This window comes from Chinchilla lanigera, unplaced genomic scaffold (assembly GCF_000276665.1).
Source record: "Chinchilla lanigera isolate Chin_1 unplaced genomic scaffold, ChiLan1.0 scaffold00008, whole genome shotgun sequence".
NCBI classification, from domain to species: domain Eukaryota; kingdom Metazoa; phylum Chordata; class Mammalia; order Rodentia; family Chinchillidae; genus Chinchilla; species Chinchilla lanigera.
Window position 1 is genome coordinate 6,098,398 of NW_004955409.1, and position 12,799 is coordinate 6,111,196.

At 41.6% G+C, this 12,799-nt stretch overlaps 1 protein-coding gene across 10 annotated transcripts in view; it reads right to left on the reverse strand.

Moving 5' to 3' along the window:
- Nucleotides 1-12,799, reverse strand: part of Sema6d (sema domain, transmembrane domain (TM), and cytoplasmic domain, (semaphorin) 6D) — a 57,525-nt gene that overhangs the window by 12,220 nt on the left and 32,506 nt on the right. For 9 of the 10 annotated variants that reach the window (XM_005376720.2, XM_013510311.1, XM_005376718.2 and 6 more), the window contains exons 2-7: nt 2,132-2,294; nt 1,629-1,740; nt 1,015-1,075; nt 834-896; nt 625-726; nt 302-392 (exon numbers count right to left, since the gene is read on the reverse strand). In XM_005376720.2, the coding sequence (XP_005376777.1) occupies nt 302-392; nt 625-726; nt 834-896; nt 1,015-1,075; nt 1,629-1,740; nt 2,132-2,258 (556 nt within the window). In that variant the 5' untranslated portion in view covers nt 2,259-2,294. Of the gene's footprint in view, nt 1-301; nt 393-624; nt 727-833; nt 897-1,014; nt 1,076-1,628; nt 1,741-2,131; nt 2,295-9,001; nt 9,085-12,799 lie in introns of those variants that run through there. The other variant, XM_013510308.1, reaches the window with a different exon arrangement.

The window sequence follows — 12,799 nt, forward strand, 5'->3', positions numbered from 1 at the left end:
CAGGCTGGCCCATGGTGTTACCTAATTTTACAGATGAGGGATCTAAACATCCAAAGTTAACCAACTTATTCAGGGTTACCAGCTTAGTTAACAGAACCACACGTCAGAAAGCTTGTCATAGTCACTTAAACCGCCTTGCTTTTGACTTTGTGTTTTTAAAAAATTTGTTGATAGGCTTTAGCCTCTGAAATGCCTGCATCAAGATGTCTATCCAACTCACAAGCTTTTCTCTTTCCTTTAAATTCTTTTTGTACCTTCAATGTCATTAATCATTTACATTCATTACACTAAAGGTTCTTACCAGCAAAAAGGGCAACATTGGTTTGTCTGGGATCAAATGGGCATCTTGCCAGGCCATTAATTTCTTCCCCATCATACTCTAAGGTATTCAGCTACAAAAGAAAAATAAATAGCTGATGTCACATCTGTTCAGTGTACCTGTTGGAAGGCAGTACCGCTTTATTTGTATTAAAATTCTATTTGAAGAGTTCTGTTTTTATTCTTTTATAGCATTCGAGCTAAAACAAATTACTGAGTTATAGCAGAAAGGATTCAACTCTACCAGCATACCAGAGAAGGGAAAAAAGGCTGGTCGAAAAAGCAAAGCATATAAAATATGCTTACCCTGTAGTATCTGCACATAGGATTGAAGGCATTGGTACCACAAACAAAAACCACCTCATCGTTTCTTGGAACAAACACTTTGATGAAATTGTGGCATTCGTCCTAAAGAAAGTAACCATTATGTTAACGTTAGACATCCCATATGCTGACTTGGTGATATTTAGCCCCGGAAAGACTAAACCTAGCAGGCACTCGCCCACTGCACTTACTTTATGTTTGCCTTTCATAGCACAGTTTTCTCGATCTTGTTGTTTTGACCGCCAGGTCAGCTTCTGTGTGAACCAAGCAAAGTCAAAGTTGAGATTTTAACTGGGAACATCGTGTGGAGGGCTTGGGCATTATTCAAATTCTGGGGGAATGCAAATGAATCTGGCGGCTGTAGTTGCTCACCTTGCTCGGTATGACTTCTGATTTGGGGATTTCATTTAAGTTTACTGAATAAACTTGATCCCTGTTGGAAAAAATGCAATAAGTCAGATCACGGGAATGAACAAAGATGATCAGCTGCTGCTTCTTATTTTTACAGATCTGCCTTTATTGTGTTTTGGAGATCATCTGGATTTTCTTTGTCTCAAACAAAGTCAACAAAGAGTACTTTTTTATTAGTGAGATACTTTTATATATATCACTGCTGTCAGGGAGCAAAGAAAGCTTTTCTCTCTAAGCAAGGGTCAAGCTGCCCCTTGGTATTAGCTTAGGCATATTTCTAATATTTGCTTGAATAATTCAAAGTTAAAAAAGAATAAAGACTTTTGCCCCCGCTGCTTGAGGAGAAAAGAATGGTGCATGATTTCTTGGTGGGAGTAATAATATAGCACTGCTGAAGGCTTTAACTCTGCACTTTGTTCTTACTACACAACACTGACTCTTCTCGGTGAATATTTCTGGCTACTTGCAGTTCTTGATCACAATCACATATTAGTTTTTCATGAACTCGACACATTAATGCAAGCACCACAAGAGAAAAGAATTTTAATCTAATAAACCAACGAGAGGAAAATTACCTGCCAGCAATATAAAGTGTGTCTCGAATTTTCAACATCAGCTGAAAGTCCAGCCTGTGCTGCGATTCATTGCCTGAAGGGCGTCCTCTAAAAACCGGATATTGCCTTGAATCTGCAAGTAAAAATGGGCTAAACCATCAGTCAGGATTATGGAACTGAAGAATCAATAGACAGCATTGATTAGCTGTATATACTACTTGTAGAAGGGTTTTAACTAAAGTCCTCTCTTACGGTCTTGAATATAAATGAATAAAAGATGGTGAATGTCAGCAAATGGTCTTTTTCCTTTTACTGAAAATATATAGCCTATCTGTATGGGTTGCTTCAGGAAAGCACCCAACGCAATGGTTCGGTTTCCTCCAAACATTTGGAAATGATTACAGATCAATTAATATGCAAAACATTTCAATATAAACATCTCTCTGTCTGAAAATGAACAGGCTTGGAAAATGAAACTAAAAGAAGTTCGTTCTTAGGAAAGGAGATTGCTGTGGGTGACTTACAGTGGTAGTCAACAGTGTTAAGGGGTTCATCATCTTCAGGAAAGCTGACTGCCCTGGCCTGGGAGATCCTCAGGAGTAGCATGTAGACACAAAGCAGGAAGAGCCTCATGGTGGGCCAGGATGACATCAGAGCAGCCCAGCCTCAGAAATCCCACTTAGTTCTCTGAAACACAGAAGCAGTTTGGAATACTCTCTAAGCTGGGGTGAGACTGTTTCTCCACCTGTAATCAGCTCTCTTTGCATCCCTCGCTCTTCCCAAAGCTCCCTTCCCACCAGGAATGCTGGCAGTGGTGGACTGGGTGCCTCCAAAAACACAGGAGAAAGATGGCAGAGTGCCTGGCACGGCCAAAGCATCTGGCTAGCATACTGACATCATAGGTGAATTTGCCAGAACCTTTGAGATAACTATGCGTGTCATCACAGGAAAATCACCAGGACCACAAACAGAAAGGCTGGCTGTTGACTTGGCAAGAAGACGGGCAAAGTTGGGATGAGAATTTTAATTACACTCCAATCTGCAGCCCTTTCCCTTGTCCTGAACTACATCCAACACAGCTTGTCTCTGCCCCCCAGTAAAATGCCCAAGCTATCTGTAAGCTATCCAGAGAGCTGATGGCCCGTCAGCCCTTGCAGGCTCTTTGCTTAACGTTTTCCTGTGTTCCCATCATCATAACCGAGCCTTAGCTCTAAGTTCTCAGGAAGAGTGGTTCCAGGAGCTGTGCAAGACCATCAGGGAAACAAGGACACAGTGACCTTGAGTCAGGGTGAAAGAGAAGGGAGAGAAATGCAATGATTTCATGATGACCAATCAAGCAAAGCAGGGAGAGCCAAGGCAGCACAGCTGACCCCCAGCCACTGGGGACATCTACATTATTACATAAAACCATCTGGACACGAGCCAATATCCTAAGCATGCCTGGCCTCTTAGCTTTATTGAACTTTAGTGCTGCAGGGCACCTGAGGGACCATCTAGTCCAACCCCCTCAATTTTTCAGATGAGAAAACTTAAGAGCTAGAAAAATGAAGGGGATGTGATAAATTTCATGGAGCTTGTGAGGGTAAGATGAGAATCCAGACTCAATCAGCTGAGGCCCCCCTCTCCAGTTTGTTTCTACAGATTAGACGGAGAAAATAAATGATTGGGTTTTGTCTTTCAAATATACAACGTGACAGAAAGACTTTGGAGGGGGATGGATTTATTCATCATCTATTGAAGTCATGTTTCACAGATGAGAAATTGAACATTAAATATGTACAGTTTATTGCACATCAATTCTTCAATAAAGCCAAAAAACAGAGCATCAAATTGTATAATAATCACAATAAAAAATTCAAAGTGCTTTAAACACCATCAACTTATTAAAAAAGGAAGTTAGGGCTCTGCTGGGCCAATGTGATGGTCATTTGCAGGAAACTGTTAGTGGTTCATTTTGTAACAACACCACCCTGTCCTTAGCCAAAACTGTCACTTCCAGCCACTGTACCATACAGCAAAACATTTAGCTTACTGGCAATCCCATACACCTATGCATTTTCATGGAAATCATAAAGAACAGTAAAGAATTACTTCAGATTCTGGGGGGATCCAAACACTCAACCGAGTACTTACTGTGCTGCTTTTGTCTACTTAAAATCAAACACACAGGTGCATGTACACCCCTGCTAAGCGGGATTTCTCTAACTGGAGTAGAAGTCAAATCAAATATAAAGGTGATTTGGCTGTAGAATCTTAGTTTTGCAAGGAGATAATAATATTGCAATACAATTATTTTTTTAATGGATAATTGATCCAGCAGCAAGTTAACACATTAAAATGTCTTTAGCATGGTGGACTGAAGCCTACAACAGCATCTTTTTGTACTCAAGTTGAAAGTGGAATGGACCTCGAAGTCATCTGGTGCGGATGAAACTCCACTACCTACTAGCTCGTTGATCTGGGAAAGTTCCTTCAACCTTGTTGGTCATTAGTTTCCTTATCTGTAAAATGGGGATAATAGCACTTCTGCTTATGAAGAAAATGAACTACAAACTCGGCATGCCAAAGCCTCTGAGCAAAGATAGTACATAGCAATGTATGACCCGATTGGCCTTAAAAGTCTGAGCAATTTTGCAAGTAAGAATGCAACAGGTGGAGGGGAGAGAAAGGAGAACTAAAAAGAGTTAAGATGTGTTACGTGCATGGATCAGCTCCCCATGATGAATGTCATCATTACGTACTCCAAACATGTACCAATAAAAATAAAAATTTAAAAAGCCTGGGCAAAGTCTGGGGAAAGATGTCCTAAAATATAAAGGTGATCTGGTTCATGTTTCTCCTCACAAATAAAATAGTTACTTTGAAATTGTAATGGATTACACATAGAACAGACTTTACAACTTGCACCGATTTATCAAAACCCGAAAATGAAGTTAAAACGATTACTAAAGTAGAGACTACCATCCCGACCCAAGAACCATGCTGGCTCCGTGCTGCTCTTTCTGCCACGCGCACACGTTCTCAGTGGTTGTGAGAAGACGGCTTTTTCTGCCTGCCACTTCCTCCGAAGCAGCATTTCCTCGTCTGGCTTCTCCACAGTGCTCTGCCTTTTTTAAAGACCTAGAAAGGTGAAGCAGTGTTGAAGGACAATATGTCTCCCTGAGCGCTAGATTCTGCACCAATCCTAAACTCCATCCTCTAGATGCAAGGTCACTAGAGCTGTCTGCTGGGCATCAGGAGACAGAATCAGAACCACCCATTATTCCCAAGGAGACGTGGAAATAGCTGCAGGAAAGTGAAAACACAGCTCTTTGGAGCTTCTTCTTCCAGGACAGGTAACTGAATGGCTCCCACAGGGGAGGCTGAATCTCCAGGGCCAGGAGAGAGCAGGGAAGTCAGGGGCTCACTTGCAAGCCTGGGTCTCACAGCAAACTAGACTCAATGCTGACTCATTGGAGAGCTCCGAGCTGCTGGCTGAGCTATCATTTCCTATAACTCATACATCTGACACTGCAGAAAGTACTTCTCCCCACACCCCGCCCTGCCAACCTAATCCTCCAAAAATAAAGCCCCACCACTAACTTCTTCCTGTCCCTACATAAAGCTTTATTAAAAAAAAACAAAAAAACTTACTGATTTGCCATAGAAGTTATAAATGGAAGCATTTTAGTGTTATACATACATCAAAGTGAGGCTGAGCAGGAGCAGGAAGAATGTGGAAATGCTTGAGAGAAATGTCTTCAGCAGGGAAATTATTTGCATACAAAGCCCTCGCACTACAAAGTGCCCACTTTAAGGACAGGTCCTCAAAATTCCAGAGACCAGGAGACCAGTTCTGTCTAATGAGGGCAAAATGTTGGAAATGAGTTAGAAAAATATGAATTCCTACTTCCTTGAGCCATCTGTTTCCAGGCTCTGAACCTTGCTGAAGTTGACTTAAGCTCTTTAAGACTCAACTTCCCCAAGTGCTGAATGGCAGTACAGTAGTCGTCCTTACCACCGCAACATCTTAGTATTAAATGAGATAAACTACATAAAGCATCTAACACAGAATCTTGCTTGTAGTAAATCTCTACTAAATTTTAGTAAGTAGTACTATGACTCTTATAGCTAGCTTTCACTGGCACTCGGCAATGAGGAATTCTTAAGAAGCAATTTTTACTCTTTCATCTTGTACAACTATTTGCAAAGTGGTTCATGTATACTATCATAACAATGACAAGGGTTTTTCCAGTGGACAAGGTATAGCTTCATAAATGTCGATACCTCCCCAAAACAGGAGGGAACCACGCTCACCACGTGCAAGCTTAGAGTGAAGAGCACGCCCTATAAGGTTAGTCCTTTCAGTGAGAGCAGGCGTTCCTGGTAAGCGTATTTTTCCTTTTGTTTTGGTATTTCATTCTTCTGTACTTTCCTGTTGTTAAATTTTAAACAGAATGAGGGAAGTTCTTGAAAAGAGTTCAAGGGCTTGAGGGCCAGGATCCTTGGAAGACAGGCAGTGAAACAGGATGAGCCCCACACGCAGCCCTGAATTTCACCTTATGGATTTGCTACTACTTAAGGTCTATACACAAGGGTGCAGCTATACAGAAAAGTTATCACTGGGACAGCGGTCTCAAGCTTAGGACCCACCAAGGAGTACTACTAGTAAACATGCAGAGACTCATTTGGATCTCTGAAAGGCTGTATGCTTCAGAGAAGAAAACCATGAGGGTGAGAGTAAGGCTTACACAATTCCAGCCTGATCTCCATCAAGCTAAGTTCCACAGAGATGGAGGTCATCTTTACTTACTCTAGTTTCTTACCAAAATAGATAAGATGAAATATGTCTAGAGAAAGACAGTATCATCCAGATAACAACTTTTAAATGCAATGTGCTGCATCCAATCAGCAAATACTAAACATTCCAGCTCTAAGGAACAGCCAAAACAAACAACAGAACCAGGCTAGGGTAACCAAATCTAGGCCAGGGGTAACCAGAAATATATTTTTAAAATAACTGTTTTTATTTTTTCTTAAAAAACTGACAATACGGAAGACTTTACTAGTGAGCTGAAATCCATCAGAGAGAATGAAATAGAAATTCTATAACTAGAAATATGACAACCAAGACTTCCTACTAGATGTATTTAGCAATATGTTGGTCTTCGCTGAAAAGACTAGTATACTGGCAGACAGGTAGACTGAAGTTATTACACAGAAATATGGACAGCTGAAAGATTAGAAAAAATCAGGAAGCAAGATACCTATACCTATATTGTTATCTATCTACCTCTCCACCTATCTGGATATACAGTGATACCTTGGTGCATGAACTTAATTCTACCCACGATTCTCTTCACAGAATTCAATCCCTAATGCTGGCTGCAGCTGAGTTGCAAGTATATACTATGCAACCAGAATCGTGCAATGAATTCTGGGACCAGAATCATGGAAAGAAAAGAATTAAGTTCATGAACCAAGGTACCACTGTAGATAGATAGATAGATAAATAGAGAGAGAGAGAGAGGATCTGTGAGATGACCTAACATATTACAATCCATAACAGTGAAGACAGAAAAATGGGCAGAAGGGACATTTGACAAGATAATGGCTATATCCTTTTTCAAAATTGACAAAAGGGCACAGCCACATATTCATGAAACTCTGAGGACTTCTAAATACTAAGAAAATGACACTTGGACATCGTAATTAACATGCTGAAAACAAAGACAAATTTAGAAGATATTAAACGCCAAAAGATATACTGCCTTCCAAAGAGGAAGAGTTTTCCTGATAGCTGACTTATTAATAGAAACAATGGAAGAGAGTACAACATAGAATAAGCTCTGTAACATGCTGAGAAAAAAAATAAATGTCCACCCTAGAGTTCTGTAACCAGTGAAAATAGATTTTAAAAATCAGAATAAAAAAGCTTCAGATAAATAAAAACTTAAAAGATATTTATTGTTAGCACATTCAAACCAAAAACTGAGTTCCTTCAGCAGGGAAATTTACATGCGAATTTACTTCAAGTTGTTTTTATGGTTATGATATAGTTGCCATGTTTGACGTTGATGATGTCCAGATAAATACGTTGTTGCATAGTCTCTGGCCCTCTGAAGGCCATATTATATCAGAGGAAATGAGAACACAGCATTCTAGCTCCGAGAACCCAGGAACACAGGCTGGTGACACAACTGTCCCCAGCTTTCTTCTCGAGGTGACACTTCTCAGGGAGGACCTATTCAGACTCTCACATTCCACCCACCCCGAGATCTGAGTGTGGACTTGGTCCTATCTGGCTTCTGGATGACTCTTCCAGCCCTCGGGCCTCCATAATCTTACAAAAAGTCTAGCTAACTTAAGGTTTTCCTCCTCCTCGCTTTTATTTGATAACTTTCTAGCCACTTTTTCTAGCTCAGGTAAAGACTCCAGCAGCGCAACCCATAGTTAGCTCTGGTATTTCACCTCAAAAATCCTGATAAAATCCTTCTTTAATAGCTGAGTACAATCATTTATTGGAAGATGGATGCACCTTAAATCCATAATGTTAAATGAAGTGAATCAGATATACAAACTTAAATATCATATGGCTTCTCTTATATGAGAAACACAAAGTACAAATAAATTAACCCATTCATGACAGGGCTGTAATTGTGTCTCTCTGAGGAGTGGCTGTGTACAGGATCCTGGTGGTGCAAGCACGACTGTGCTATCAGGCACCATGGGGCAGCCCCATTGAGTAGTATAAGCTGCCCCATGGGACGGCCGTGCATGGACTCTTGGTGGTTCAAGCAGCCAGGAAAGTATTAAAGAGCAAACTGAAAGACAGAAATAGGAAAGAGGGAGGTAGATCTTTTTCAAATGGGGAGGAAACTAAGACAGGTTGGGAAGCGGGAGGGAGAGAGGGAAGGGAAGGGACATATAAAGAATTAAGATGTGTCCCATGTCACACACAGTATGCACTATGTACTGAAAGTGTGTACTAATAAAAATATCCATTAAAAATCACAATAAAGGCAAGCATTGACTCTGATCCTCTGTCATCTTGCTTGCCTGAGCACTTTCACCACGACTGTGAGTCTTTCTCGTCAGACCTTGGACCCAGTAACTCTCCTTTCTTCTCCCTCCAAACTCTCTCCTTTCCTCCAGTCCTGACATCCCTCTTCCATTTGAGATAAACAGTCGAAGGGCAAACATTTCCCCAATAGGCTGCCCATGTTTCAGAACCCGTCATCCTCTACTTCCCTGTCAGACTTCCTTGCGAAGTTCTCAGCTTGGGTGGCCCCCGCCATTTCTCCTCTGTGCCTGCCTAGTACACTGATCACCGGTGAAGACGACTGCTTCCTCATCGCTGAGGCGCGATACCCGACCCCCACGACTAAAGGAAGGAAAGGTCTGTTTTGGCTCACAGTTTGTAGAGGTTTCAATCCACAGTGGGCTGTCTTAGGAGCAGCAGTGGGTGGCATTGCAGAGGAGAAAGAGCTCATGGCCAGGCAGACAGAAAGCGGCCAGTGAGATCAAGGAAGGAAGGCAGGAGACAGACCCTTCCTGGCCACACCCCCAGTGACCACCTCCTCCAATCACAGGTTGTGCTTTGCCTCCCAAAGTACACTTAGCTATCAACTCATCAGGGAACTGTTGAGTATCTCAGCCCCATGATCTAAGCACCTCCCAAAAGCCCCACCCATGAGCACATGAAGCCTGGGGGGAACCTCTAGATATGAACTACAACAGAGGCATTTTGATAGTAATATTAACAGAATTCTCGATCACCAATTGCAGATAACGTCATGAAACTCCACGGAGATTCTATGTTTCCCTACTAAATCTGCTCATTCTCCACTAACTTTAAGCCTTTCTGACTTTCTTCGAGTGCCTGATCTGCTTTGTGTCCACACTCGACACCACACAAGTGTCCCTCCTCCAACACAGCACTGTACCTGGAAAATGAGAAGAGCCTTCAGAAAGAGTTAAGGACATATGAAAGTAAATCAGACTTAAGTACAGATAGTAATATCATTTCTCTAAACGGAAATCAAAATGGATCCCAGACCTAAATATTAAAGATATTAAAGATAAATATGCTGGATGATAGAATAGGTAGAACTCTGGAAGACATCGGTGTAGGCAAAGCCTCTATGAACAAAATCCCAATCGCACAGGAACTATCACAAAGAATCAACAACTGGGATCTCACCTTATTTAAAAGCTTTTCCACAGCAAAAGAAGTCACCAACAGAGTGAAGAGACAACCCACAGAGCGGGAAAAAATTATGCCAGCTGTTCTTTAGATAAAAGACTAATATCTAGAATATATAAAGAACTGAAAAAAAAATCAGATCCTCCAAATTTAAAGATCCAATCCAAAAATGGGCATCTGAGAATAGATATTTCTCAGAAGAAGTACAAATGGCAAATAAATATAGGAGAAAATGTTCAACATCACTGGTCATTCAAGAAATGCCAATTAAAACTATGCTGAGACTTCATCTCACTCCAGAAAGAATGGCCACTATCAAGGAAACAACTAGTAACAAATGCTGGTGGGGCTGTGGGGAAAAAGGAACCTTCTCTACTTTTGGTAGGAGTGTAGTCTGATGCAACCACTGTGGAAATCAGTGTGGAGATTCCTCAAAAAACTAGGATTAGTAGTCTCATTTGACCCAGGTACTCGCCTCCTGGGTGTCTTCCCAGAAGAATTAAAAGCATCATACTTCAGTGATATGTGCACACCCATGTTTTTAGAGGCACAGACGGTAATTAAATCTTGGAAAAAGCCCAAATGCTCATCAACCAATGAATGGATAAAGAAGACGTGGTTTTGTTTTTTTTTTATAGAATGGGTATTACTCAGCCATAAAGAAAGATAAAATCGAGACATTTACAGCTAAATGGATGGACCTTGAGACTATAATCATAAGTGAAATAAATTGGACACATATGTGTAAATGTTGCATTATTTCTCTGGTGTGAGAAACTGAAAATGTAAATAAGATGATAAACATACAACATATATTGTGAAATAGAAAGAAACTGCTCAAAAGGAAAAGGGGACTAGGGAGGGGGAGGGGAAAGGAAGGAAGGAAGGAAAAGAAAAACATGAGGGAAGAAGGAAAAAGCTGACCTTTGTGAAGGGGGAAGGGAAAGAGGTTTGAAGAGAAGGGATGGGAATGGGAAAAAAAAGAGGAAGCAAGATAAATCACATACAGATATAGATTCCCTATGATGAATGTGGTCATTCTGTATAAAATTGTACCAATAACTTAAATTTTAAAAAAAATGTGAACTGTTAAGATAGAACGCAAGTTTTTCAAAAGCTCAGGTCTAAATGTAATATCTGGCTTATTGTTGTATATCTCCTTCCCATCATTTTCAGTATAAATCATAAACAATAAACAGGACACACTTAGTTAAAAGAACAAAAAGAAAGAGCGAGCAGTGGGACAAGAACTTCTTCCAGTCCCCCTTCTTCCTACCACAAAATACAACTCTTTTTAATGTTCTCATGAATGGAAAGACATTGACATTGTTTCTCTCACACTGGGATATTAAGTAAGCTTTAGTCAACTGAATACGGTCCACTAGCATCTAAGTTTCTCTATGCCTCTGTCATCCCCAAAACAGGAAAAAAGCTCGTTTGACCCCGTCTCCAGCCACCACAGATCTCTTTCCCTCCATCCACAGACACTTAAGAGTCTTTTATTCCCACTAAGATCATGTTCTCTCCTCCTTCTCTTCTGCTTCCTGTGTTCTAGCTCTTCTCCAAACGATGGCTCTCTGGGCACCTTACAGCATGGATATTTCCCAGTACTAGTTCACCAGATTTCTCTCTGGTGGTAGACACAAGCAACTGATCACACATTTTAAAACACTTCCTTTCTTTGCTTTCCTTTGTACCTTTATTCTCATCTCCTGATCTGCCTTGTGCGTGCCTCATTCACTTTCTAGATGCAACAAGAATGACGTTCTAAGAGCCAGGGATGGTGACGCATGCCTGAAATCCCAGTATCTAAGGCCAAAGGATCTCAAGTTTGATCCCAGCCTGGGTAACTTACCAACTTAGCAAGACCTTGTCTCAAAATAACAAAACAAAAAGGAACAAGGGTTGTAGGTCAGTGCAAAGGCCCTGGGTCAGTTGCTAGTATCAACCCAACCCAACCTGAAAAATCTTAGAATGTAGATCTAGTCATGTCATCACATAGTTCTCCGATTACTATTACTCTTAGTACAAAACCCTGACCTTCTGAATGTGGCCCTGAACGCTCTCTATGTTCCAATGCGTGTCTCTCTCTCCAGTCCAAGCCTCTGTCCCTCTGATTTGTGTTTCTATCACCCTCGCTGCATTTTTGGCCCTGAGATATTTCATGCCACCAGGTCCTGCTCCTGCCTCTGGAAGCCCCCTCTCATGCCCTTCCACAGCCTACTTAGTCCCCCCAGGTCGGCAGGGCCCAGGCAGCCCTCCTCTCAGTCCCTTGCATCAAGTGTGTACCACGGTCGTCAATGCCTAAGACACTGTAAATGGAGGGTGAATAAGGCACTGGTCATGTATCCTGAATACTACCACCCGCAGAATCTCTCAGGGCAAGACTGGCATTTCAGACTCCTAGGTGAGACTTATACATAAAACATTAAACCAACAACAGAGGGCAAGATGGGCCTCCTGGGTCCTATTGCCAGACAGCACTGCACACTCAGCAAGAATGCTCTGGACTAAAGGGGAAAGAGAGTGGATCTAGAGCAGAATCATCTAGGTGCATTTGCTCTGAAGTCCATGAAGTTCCAGGGAGCACTGTCCGTACTGGAGTTGTTGAGGGCCCTGGAGTTGCAGGAAGTAGAGATCTACTGCCCGACACCTCCATGTGATCCATGGGGAAGGAATAACAGGCTCAGGGAGATTGAAAGAGACCAAAGAGAAGCAAGTTAATTGCAATTCCTTGCAGCCTACAAGACACAGAGGGTTGTAACTGATGGTCAATTACAAAAGTGAGGTCTGGGCTTACAGAGAATTCACTGGTCTGGATTCCAAGCAAAGCGTGCTGTCTAAGACTGGATTTTAACCTGTAGTCAATGTCCGTATTTCATCAGAATCATATGACAAGTATGCTGACAGCACAATCTTTGGAATACAGGAAGGAAGGGTTTGTTGAGCCTTAAGGAAAGTTGGCCTGCCTCCTTCCTCCTTTCTCCTTTCTTCCCTCCTGACCTCC